We start from the raw sequence: 12,058 nt of genomic DNA on the forward strand, positions 1-12,058 counted from the left end.
TATTTGTAATGTGTCATTTGTTGTTGGTCCATTATATTAACCGAGTGGTCAGTGTGTGCTATTCTATAGGAGGAGCTCAGAGTCTGAGAGCAGGACTTCCCAAACTTTCACATGCACAGGAATCACCTGGGGCCCTTGTTAATAAAAGGCAGATTCTGGTGCAGGAGGTCTGAGGTGAGCCTGAGACTCTGCGTCTCTTACCAGCTCCCAGGGGTGCCAGGGGTCCTGTCTTTCAGGACTCCACTTCACATGGCCAGGCTCCAGTCTCCAGAAAGAGAGGGAGCTGAACACATAAGAACAGTAGGGTGCTTGGCACTTTTGCAGCTTCTTCTCATGTTGATGTGGTGCTAGTGCCAGCGAGGGCTTTGGAATCAGCCTGAAGAGGGAGGGTTGAGGGTCAGGAAGCTTCCGGAGATGAGTTATAACAAAGGAACTGAGATGAAAAAGAGGCCAGGTTGTACAGTGAGGGGATAAGGAGGCCACAGAAGAGACCATGGGTGTGAAGGCGAAGAAGGTGTGAGATAGCTGATAGATGGTTGGTAAACTTTCAGTAGTTTAATATACCTAATGGGGGTGTTTGTGAGTGCTTCAGGGGCAGAGGGAAGGGAGTTAAGGGAGTTGAGAATGGACAGCTCAAGAAGGATTTGATTATTAATACCTTCAAGCATGCTGGAGCATTTGGAGTGGAACCTGAAAGCTATGGGAGGTCCTTTAAGGATTTTAATCAGGGAGAGGTATGATGTAATCTGTGTTTTATAAGATCATTCAGTCAGTAGTGTGAAAGCGTTGAGATCAGACTTGGGAGAACCGATTAGATTTCTAATTTTTTGTGGTTCACTAAACCATGAAGGCCTGATTACTTCAGAGCTAGTGTAAACAGGGAGGAGGAGGTAGACCCATAAATATCTGGGAGAGAGCATTAGCAGGTTGGGAGATGCACTGAATATGTGGGATGTACTGGGGCATTTATTCAAACTGCAAGCTGCATGAAGACAGGGCAACATCTGTTTCGTTCAACACTGTGTACACAGTGTCTGTTAACCTTGAATATTTTTTAAATGAATGATGACAGGAAGGATCTAGGCTTATTTCCCATTTTTTGGCTAGGTCGAAGAGGTAGATGGGGATGATGTTGCTGTCATAGGGAATGCTAACATAAGGCGTAGCGTTGCTCTATACGATGTCAGTGGTTTTCCTTATTAAAAATGTGTCTTTTCTGTTAATATCAGCAAAATGGGAGATAACCTAGTAATATGAATGGAGGTTACCAATGCAATCCTTATTGCTTTCTATGGTTTTATTTTTAATATGATGCTTGGGGACAAACACACCTTAGAAGGACTTCACATACTTCTTTTTTTTTTTTCCTTAATATTTTCTGAATTTTGTATAGTTGAGAATTACTCCTAATATATTGAAAATTATTTGTGAAGAAATAGGAATATATGTTGGGAGATAATACAGAAAGGAGACATAGGTTGTAAGTATAGTTAACATAAAATATGCTATATGGAAACATACCATATATTTCATCCCAAAGGGTAAATATGGACCTTTAAAAGAATACTAATCTCCGAAAGAGGAGAAAATATTTTTTTATGAAAGAGGATTGCTGCTATTTAATACGGTCTTTGTTAAAACATGTTACCTCTAAGAAGAAATACATAGGAGTGCTATCCATAGAATTTTCTGCAGTGATGTAAATGTTCATTATGGGCACTATCAAGTAGGTAGCCACCAACCACATGTGGCTTTTGAGAACTTGAATGTGACTTGTGCGACTGAGGAACTAAATTTTAAGTTTTATTTAGTTTAAGTAGTTTAAATAGCAACATGTGGCTGGTGGCTGCTGGATTACATAGCACAGTCATAGAGTATTGGAAATGTCCTAGCATACTAATGAGGAAGAAAATGTGGTCTTGACCAGGAAGAAAACGTGGTCTTGGCCCCGCTGGCCAACCCAGGGAGTTCAGGAAGGGCATCATTTGACCCATGAAGCAAATACGGAAAATACTTTGTGGTGAACTGATATGCTGGTGTTGGTGACTTGGGGGGCACTTCCTGATTCTTTATCCAGATTCTTGTCAGTTGGATAGATGTCTTCTTCACCAGCAAGCATTGGCCCTGCTAGATGTTCCCAAGTGGCTGTCGGGGCCTGGGTTGTGGGTGGGGCAGGGGGAGGAGATTGCTGTTAACTGGCTTCAGGATCTAGCTGAAAGGACTTTCACTTTGAGTGGAAACTCAGCAGTGTGAGCCCTTTATCTTCGGTCTATCCACCTACCAGTGTGTGGATTCTTTGCCCCTCTTGATATGTTTTGTAGCCTTGATGATTGAGAGGTGTCTCCATGGGTTATGATGGGGGTTGTGATGTGCTGTTTTTTTCAGCTGCACGATGCTTCCTTAGAAATTCTGATTCATGCTCCACCCTCATCCCCAGAATCATTACCACAGCTGTGTTCTATACCTTACGCTCTTTGGAGGTAGAAGAGAGAAATTTGAATAGAACAAATTTCTATTTGAAATTTGTTTGATTTTGAACAAATTCAAACCATAAACAGCAAAATAGTCTTCAGTATCCAATAGGCAATATCCTATGATTTCACTCTTGCCCACTTGTTGGCTGTTTATCAGTTTCCCTTGGATGACATTTTACTTACACAATTGGACATAATAGTGGTTGAGCTATAGGAGATACTTTGCATGCGAAAGGTGGTATATATTTGCCTATCTCCTTGCTGGGTTTCTAGCCCATACCTGTAACACAAAAAGATTCTGTGTCACTACCAAATTAAAACTCAGATATACAAATGCCATTCTACTTTGAGAAGAGTGTAGTAAATAATTGTTTATGTTGTTTTGAAAGGTCAGAAAATCACTATATATAAAATAAATATAATAAGTAAAAATTTTAAATGTTATGATTAACAAATTTTATATATACATATATTTTTTCAAGATATTAATGTTTTCGGTGACATTTCTTTCATCTTGGTTTCTTGCGCACCCACTGCTTTTATCATTGATTCTGTGCTTGGATCTGCCCATTTTTCATTTGGCTATTTCCCAGTAAAATTTACCAGTAGCTCCAGTTTGGTGTTGATATATGCTTGTTTCCTAAAAGTAATATATGGTATAATTTAAAAACATTTTTGGAAGGGAAATTCACTTCTATTTGATGATGGCAGCATTCTTTTAGTGATTCTCTGAATAAAACAGACTTGATGTAGGCCTTTAATATTTTGTCCTCGCTAGTAAGCTGCCATTTCAGTCATTCATTTCTTTCATCTTTGGAAACTGTCACTGAAATGTTTTGTAGAAGAAGTTTACTCCTCTCAGTCTATAAAAGGATTTTTTTTCATCAGTTAAATGCGGAGGGATTTGGATTAGAAGTTCTTCAGAGGGTTTGCTAACTCTAAAATGTTTGTAATTGGTTTCACAGTGTGCCTCTAATGTTGATGATTCTGTTAGTTGCGTGGTCTCATTGTGACCCCTCCTCACTCCCAAACACATGCATCTTCTGAACTGTCCTTTCGTTCACATCTCAGAAAATGCTGGCCAATAGGGCACGGAGTAGAAACTTGAATTACTATGTCTCCATTATATGCATCTGTACCGTTTGCTACATATTCTCACATTTAGTTAGACTATTCCTTATCAGAAGTTACTGAGGAGTATTTTGTAAAATGGTAACCGATGGTTTTAATAACATAAGCCCTGAATCTTAGTTCTTATTTAGGAGATTCATCATTTACAGATATATAAGCTCCATGAGGACAAGAGGGAATTTTGTTTTATTCACTGATCTGTCTCCAGCTCTTAGACTAGTGCCTGGATCACAGTGGTGCTCAGTAAATATTCAAATACATTTTGCATAAATGATTGTGATTTGAGAGTTAATTTTTATGTAAAGCCAAATAAAACATAAATGCAACGCGAATGTTTATTACCCAGGTGATATTATGAGACTTAAAAAAATGTTATTGCTAATTCGTTATTTCTGTTTCTTCTTTTTAAATACTTTATGCTGTCCAGTATGGAAGCCATAGCCCCATATGTACATTTTTTCACTTGAAATGTAGCTAATAGGAATTGAGATATACTGTAAGTATAAATTACATACTGGGTTTCAAAGACTCAATACCAAAATATGTGAACTAGCTTATTCATTTTTTATATTGATTACCTGTTGAAATGACAGTATTATGCATTTATTCTGTTAAATAGAAATTGGTAAAATGGATTTCACTCTTTTGGTCTACTTTTAAAATGTAGCTACTAGAAAACTAAAAATTACATGTAATGGCTCGCATTTGTGGCCCATTGAACAGTGTTCATCTAGACACAGAAAATCTAGATATTGTCTGTAGACAAGGGAGAAGCTTTCAAAATAGGGCTTTGAATGAATATCTTTTATAGAAACACAAAATTATATGTTGCAGCTGCGACTTGGGAAAGTGGGCTTTCAGATGGTCTTGATCAAATTTAAAAAAAGGACCAAAACAAATTAATTAGATTAGCTCAAATCAGAAATATGAAATGCAGCTACCAGATGGATTCCTGGCATAGTTGCCAGCTGGGTCTTGAGGTCAGAAAAGGGGCAGGAAGGCGTTGGTGGCTGTCCCAGTGAATGGTCACTAATGACAGACTACAAAGCCAGTTTTTGAACTTCTCTGCCTGGACCTTACCTGAGCATGATTGTAGTTGTGGTGAGCGACGTGGTTAGTTGATACCATATAATGCTGGCGTTTTTCATGCCTCTGGGACATGGACACTTAGTAGAAGGGTGTAGGGAACAGGAAGAGGAGTACAGCCAAGGGTCAGTATGGTTACTGTCAGGGAGGGCTGTTTTTTCCCTACTCATGCCCTTAGGCAGCTTGTCCTTCTTCTGAATCTTAAGCTGATAAAAAGTAAGCACCAACTTCATCGCCACTTCTCCAAGCTTGATCTGGCTCTTCCTCTCTGCCTCTGGGCTCAGTGGGCTTGCAAGAGAAGGTCACTAGTGGGCTAAGCCATCCACTCCCTCTGGGATCACTTTTACCTGGAGCTGGCCTGGAGCCCCATCCAGTCAGTAGCATTTCTTCCCATAACAGTTGGCAGACCCTGGAGGATGAAGCTGCTCCCTAGGACACATATGTAGACGTGACTTTCCTTAAGCTAATTTGAAAGGTTGTTTTGGTAAGTGGTTGGTCTGCATGGCTGGTTTAAGCTATTATCAAATCCATTCCAGTATTTATTTCTTTCAAAGTTAAAATGAGCCTTGAATAAATGACAGCTGACTGCTTAGCCTTCTTAGGAGTGTATTTAATTTTATGAATATTTGTTGCAGCTGGCACTGGAGATGTCTACTTCTCTTTATTTTGGATTTTAAAATAGTTGCATAGTAAAGCAGCGTGTTTTCAGTAAAATGGCTTTCATGTTCACCTTATTTTCACCCATCTGACCTCTGCATTTGGAGAAAGTAGATCAGAAAATTCATGGCAGTTAGCGGTGGAGTGAAGAGACCTTTGACTTTAGCTGACAGCTGTCACCTGAAAACTACAGACCTGGAGACCCTCTCAGGTGTTATGTCTGTAGTTTTGACAGTGAACAGGAATATTGTTTACATTTTCTGTAAGCAAAATTCTCCCCTTGTTAGGAATGTGTTAGAATAGGGCAGGCAGAAACAGAATTTTTATGTGTCTTACTGGTAAGTTCTCAGGAGTGTTGGTTAGCCCATTGTTCATTCCCATGCTCTTATGGAAGCGTGTCAGTAGAATTTATGAGTGTGCCTGTTTATAGCATCACTTTGGAAATTCTTCAAGATACTGTTTTTTTCAAGTGGGCTAGTATCACACAATGCTTAGTATCCTTATAAAAGAAAAAAATGAGTGAAATTCCAAAGATGTTTGAGATTTCAGTCATTTTCTCTATATGAATTAGTTCTTTATTAGGCCGTTGATTTAATTAGCGTTCAACAAAAACACTTTCCTGTTTAGATTGTCAAAGCATTCTTTAAATTAGTTATTTTAATCTGACACAGGGTCGTTAGGAAGACTTTGAATAAAATGCAGCATGTTACATAGTGTATACTGTGCACTGGAAGCACGTAGGGTGCGAACACAAGTGCCTGCCCACTTGTCTCCCTACCTGCTTAGGTCCTGCCTTGTCCCAAAAGGACTTAAGGCAATGGTGAGGAGAGCATATTTTGAGATTTATTCTGTTTAATTGTCAGTTCTGGAGAAAGTTGTGTTTCTAGTTGTGAGAATAGTCATTGTCTACAAAGTATCTACTCAACTAGTTTCCTCTTGAGTGATCACATGGGATTCTGGTCCACCAGAGCCCAGCATGCCTGCGGGTGAATAATGAGCCTGATAATTGGGCTGCTCTGTGTCAGTGCAGACTGGGACCATGGTAGGCTCAGAGCCATGAGTGAAATTGGTCCTCTTGGAGAATGAAAGCTTTTCTTTTAGTCTCCTTATGAATCTTGTATATTTCTGCCATTAAACATAATGAAATTATGTATTTATTGTACTGTTCTCAAGGTTGCTTTTCAACATCATTATGAACACTTTCTTGTTAGATGCCTCTGTTGCAGTTACATAGTTGTATGTGGGCTGTAAATATCTAATTCATATGAAATGACCGATTTTGGTATTTGTATAATCCTCTAGTCAATTTAACCAAGTTGAGCTTTTCACAGCCCTTGGTGCTGCTGTTGCTCATCTGATTACACCGCTCGGGGGAATAAGGTTAAGGGCGGGCTGTTCGTAACCAGAGCATTTCCAGGGCTTTAGTTCAGCAGATGAGCTGCTTGGCTATATTCATACATCTGCTTGCCTGCTGTGGCAGCTGCTGCTGCTTCATGTTGTGTTCTTTTGTTCTGTTCCATTCAAGAATGGAACGCTAGGAAGTGTAGTGAATGGATTAATTTAAGGTTAAGGTTAGTGTTTTGCTTGCTTTCTAAGTAACTGATCATAATGATGCTTCTGGTAGAAACTAATGAGTTTCTCTTAAAGTGAACTAAATTTATAAAATACAGCTCGGTGAGGGAGCTAGGTTAGTATTGTTGATGGGGACCAAATTCAGATGTACAAAAAGACTGGCAGTTTTATCATTGGATCCTAATTCTTTGTTTTCTTCTTTCTTCTCCCCCACCCCTAACTCCCTTCTAGGACCTATATCCAGACTTTGCCTGACACTGCAGGGTCCAAGAGAATTAAAGAAATATGGAATGACATGAAGAAGATTAGTTAAGGATTATAGGCTTTGAGGGCAAACACCTCAGTGAAGTGAAGCACAGGCAAGCTCCTGAGCTGTGGTTTGGAGGAGCCGTGTATTAGAAGAAGATGGCAGATCCAGGAATGATGAGTCTTTTTGGCGAGGATGGGAATATTTTCAGTGAAGGTCTTGAAGGCCTCGGAGAATGTGGTTACCCGGAAAATCCAGTAAATCCTATGGGTCAGCAAATGCCAATAGACCAAGGCTTTGCCTCTTTACAGCCATCCCTTCATCATCCTTCTACTAATCAAAATCAAACAAAGCTGACACATTTTGATCACTATAATCAGTATGAACAACAAAAGATGCATCTGATGGATCAGCCGAACAGAATGATGAGCAACACCCCTGGGAACGGACTTGCGTCTCCGCACTCGCAGTATCACACCCCACCCGTTCCTCAGGTGCCCCATGGTGGCAGTGGTGGTGGTCAGATGGGTGTCTACCCTGGCATGCAGAATGAGAGGCATGGGCAATCCTTTGTGGACAGCAGCTCCATGTGGGGCCCCAGGGCTGTTCAGGTACCAGACCAGATACGAGCCCCCTACCAGCAGCAGCAGCCACAACCGCAGCCACCGCAGCCCGCTCCGTCAGGGCCCCCTGCACAGGGCCACCCTCAGCACATGCAGCAGATGGGCAGCTATATGGCACGTGGGGATTTTTCCATGCAGCAGCATGGTCAGCCACAGCAGAGGATGAGCCAGTTTTCCCAAGGTCAAGAGGGCCTCAATCAGGGAAATCCTTTTATTGCCACCTCAGGACCCGGCCACTTGTCCCATGTGCCCCAGCAGAATCCCAGCATAGCACCTTCCTTGCGTCACTCGGTGCAGCAGTTCCATCACCACCCCCCTACTGCTCTCCATGGAGAATCAGTTGCCCACAGTCCCAGATTCTCCCCGAATCCTCCCCAACAAGGGGCTGTTAGGCCACAAACCCTTAACTTTAGTTCTCGGAGCCAGACAGTCCCCTCTCCTACTATAAACAACTCAGGGCAGTATTCTCGATATCCTTACAGTAACCTAAATCAGGGATTAGTTAACAATACAGGGATGAATCAAAATTTAGGCCTTACAAATAATACTCCAATGAATCAGTCCGTACCAAGATACCCCAATGCTGTAGGATTCCCATCAAACAGTGGTCAAGGACTAATGCACCAGCAGCCCATCCACCCCAGTGGCTCACTTAACCAAATGAATACACAAACTATGCATCCTTCACAGCCTCAGGGAACTTACGCCTCTCCACCTCCCATGTCACCCATGAAAGCAATGAGTAATCCAGCAGGCACTCCTCCTCCACAAGTCAGGCCGGGAAGTGCTGGGATACCAATGGAAGTTGGCAGTTATCCAAATATGCCCCATCCTCAGCCATCTCACCAGCCCCCTGGTGCCATGGGAATCGGACAGAGGAATATGGGCCCCAGAAACATGCAGCAGTCTCGTCCATTTATAGGCATGTCCTCGGCACCAAGGGAGTTGACTGGGCACATGAGGCCAAATGGTTGTCCTGGTGTTGGCCTTGGAGATCCACAAGCAATCCAGGAACGACTGATACCTGGCCAACAACATCCTGGTCAACAGCCGTCTTTTCAGCAGTTGCCAACCTGTCCTCCACTGCAGCCCCACCCGGGCTTGCACCACCAGTCTTCACCCCCACACCCTCATCACCAGCCTTGGGCACAGCTCCACCCATCACCCCAGAACACCCCGCAGAAAGTGCCTGTGCATCAGGTAAGGGGACACAGAGCCTGCCTCTGCATTGCAGTGTGAAATTCAACATGGCTAACTTGTGTAATCAAATTTTTCTTTAAGCTATGAAAATCTTTTCCATTATGAGTGCCTTAATTTTTATTTGTTATTGGCTTAGGCATTTATTTTATTCAGGCGAGAATTCTTGAATCTCCCTGTCCCAGGGATTGTGCTAGATGTTAAGGATATGTAGATAACTAAGACTGGGTCCCTGCCGACAAGGAGCTAGGTTGCCACTAGCAGGGAGATGGACAGAAGACTCAGAATGCTCATGAGACAAATGCTTTTGTTTCCTTCTCTGAATTCTTTTTTATTCTTTTTCTTTCTCTTTGTGTGTGTGTTTTAAAAATACGCTGACACTTGGTTTCTAGCAAAAATTTATATGTGTGTGGTAGTCTCCTCCATCCCTTCTTTTATATTGATATTTTTCTTGGGAAGCTGCAAAATGTATACTTCTGTGATACTTATTTTACTAACTGTTGAATTTGTTAGTATGAGTTTAAATTGCAAACTGTAGAAAATCACAGTAAATGATAATTCACAGAAGATGTTTGGTCTCTAAAAGATTTGGGTACCCTGCACTGAAGTAGGGAATCTTCCTTTTTTGTAAGCTGATGTTTTTGTTATTATTTAGAATTTATTTATTTATTTATTTATTTATTTATTTATTTTTTTGAGACGGAGTTTCGCTGTGTCGCCCAGGCTGGAGTGCAGTGGCGCGATCTCGGCTCACTGCAAGCTCCACCTCCCGGGTTCTCGCCATCCTCCCGCCTCAGCCTCCCAGTAGCTGGGACTACAGGCGCCCACCACCTCGCCTGGCTAGTTTTTTGTATTTTTAGTAGAGACGGGGTTTCACCGTGTTAGCCAGGAGGGTCTCGATCTCCTGACCTCGTGATCCACCCGCCTCGGCCTCCCAAAGTGCTGGGATTACAGGCTTGAGCCACCGCGCCCGGCCTTTATCTAGAATTTATAAAAGAACAGATTTAAGTTTTAAATTATCATATTCACAAAGACATCTTTCCATTATAAATTTTGGTGTTTATGCCCTAGGTCTGTGAAAGATAAATTAATGCCTATGTATACAGATTATTCTTAGTGCTATTCAAAAATATATACTGATTATCTACCAGAATTGCAGTTCTGTTTTTGGGGTGCACAGTAGCTGATTTTAGTGCTATAAAGCATAGTGATTGTTTTGATGCACTTATTATCAATTTTGGGGAAATAAGACCTCATGTGAGAATACAAAAGAGTGAAAGACCAGGCATGATTATGTGACAGGTGTCCAGAGAGAGGAAATAACCTGTAGTTGAGGGTGCTTGGAATTTGGATAGGCCTTACCCAGGGAGGTGAACCCAGGTCAGCAGTTCAGATTGAGGGATGGTTTGCTAAACAAGGGCACAGGAAGTCAAGCTTGCTGCAGGTAATAGGTTGGAAAGTATCAGTCAGGGCCAGATTGTTGTGATCTTGGATTCCTTTTTAAGGAATTTGGACTTAAAAGGAGGGGGGAGCCAGTAATATTGATTAGACAGTCCACAGGACAGATGGAGAAGCAGAAGATGAAGTATGAACCTGTCGTCCAGGCCTTTGAGGACAGTTTGGACCAGAAGGGTCAAACTGAGAGCGGAAGGGATTGAAAGCAGTGTTGAAAGTAAAAGGATTTGGTCGGTAAACAAAGCCACTCAGGGCATCTCAGAGCAGCTTTTTTTTTTTAGTGGTGATAATTGTCTTCTATGCTTTTTGTCAGTTCATTAAAAAAAAAAAAAAAAAAAAGTATTTTAGGCCAGACACCGTGGCTCATGCTTGTAATCCCAGCACTCTGGGAGGCCGAAGCAGGCAGATCATCTGAAGTCAGGAGTTCAAGGCCAAACTGGCCAACATGGTGAAACCCCATCTCTTTTAAAAAATACAAAAAATGAGCTGGGCATGGTGGTGCACACCTGTAGTCCCAGCTACTCGGGAGGCTGAGGCAGGAGAGACGCCTGAACCCGGGAGGTTGATGTTGCAGTGAGCTGAGATCATGCTACTGTACTCCAGCCTGGGCAACAGAGTGAGACTCCATCTCAAAAAAAATTTTTTTGTTTGTTTGTTTTTTGTTTTAGATTCAGCCAGGCATTTAATACAGAGGCTCTGAAGCTTCATCCTAAGCTGGGCTGGGGGAGTGGAGGTCAGGAAGACTCCTGGGACCACAGGACAAGTAGTGGCTTCAGGAAAGTTGCCCTCAGCCGGTGGGCAGGGCAGCTTCCCTGAAGACTTTGGTGGTCCTCATATAACCACCCTCGGTGATTCTTACATAACCTCAGGGCAAAACGCCTCTCCTCAGAGCAGACCAAAAGTACTGTCCCTGAGGCCAGCAGACATGGGAGGCTTTTAGGATAGAAATGAATGTGACTTAGTTTTTAGGAATTATTATTCCCTGGAAAGTTTCTTAATAAGCAAGGGATATTTTAGAGCAGTGGTTTCTTAGACTTCTCATTCTGGCATCCTCTCTCTTCACCAGAGGGCGAGCACTGTTTGGAGACCCCCTGTGATTATAATCTGATCTCTGGATGAGAACTGTTGCTGTCCTCCAGCTTTCCTGGGTTTTAAGAGTACAGATACCTCAATGGCCTTTTCAGAGGACATGTATGAGTCTGTGGCATGTGAACCCTTGAGCAGTGGAGGCTCCATGCATGCTGTGTCCTGTGCTAGACTTCAGGAGAGCCCACATGCATTCCCTCCTTTGAGTGTGTCATTATAGGCAAACTCAGGATCTTTACAGGGATGTAAACTAGGACATTTGAGGTATTTTCATTCTAAGTACAATTATATTTTCCATTTTGCTCATTGATTATTTGCTTTCTTATTTCTGCTTAACTTTGTATCCTCTTCAGATTTTGAAACACTCAGTTTTGAACGTAAGGTTATGGCGGTGTAAAGTCTTAGGCACAGAACATAGACTTTAAAGTTAGAAAGGTATGTGGAGCCCAGCTCTATCATTTATTAACCTGGTGATCTTAGGCAAAGGATTTAACTTCTGTTTACCTCAGAGTTTTTATTAGTTAAGCAGG

At 42.0% G+C, this 12,058-nt stretch overlaps 1 protein-coding gene across 6 annotated transcripts in view; it reads left to right on the top strand.

The window, feature by feature from the left end:
- The window catches only part of CHD7 (chromodomain helicase DNA binding protein 7), a 189,815-nt gene that overhangs the window by 56,384 nt on the left and 121,373 nt on the right, over positions 1 to 12,058 (top strand). For 5 of the 6 annotated variants that reach the window (XM_033203496.1, XM_033203500.1, XM_033203499.1 and 2 more), the window contains one exon: positions 7,152 to 8,990. The exons of the other annotated variant lie outside the window; for it this stretch is intronic. In XM_033203496.1, the coding sequence (XP_033059387.1) occupies positions 7,326 to 8,990 (1,665 nt within the window). In that variant the 5' untranslated portion in view covers positions 7,152 to 7,325. The remainder of the gene's footprint in view (positions 1 to 7,151; positions 8,991 to 12,058) is intronic. 6 annotated transcript variants of the gene reach the window in all.

The sequence above is a fragment of the Trachypithecus francoisi genome, unplaced genomic scaffold (genome assembly GCF_009764315.1).
Source record: "Trachypithecus francoisi isolate TF-2019V2 unplaced genomic scaffold, Tfra_2.0 Lachesis_group7, whole genome shotgun sequence".
In the NCBI taxonomy this organism is placed as follows: domain Eukaryota; kingdom Metazoa; phylum Chordata; class Mammalia; order Primates; family Cercopithecidae; genus Trachypithecus; species Trachypithecus francoisi.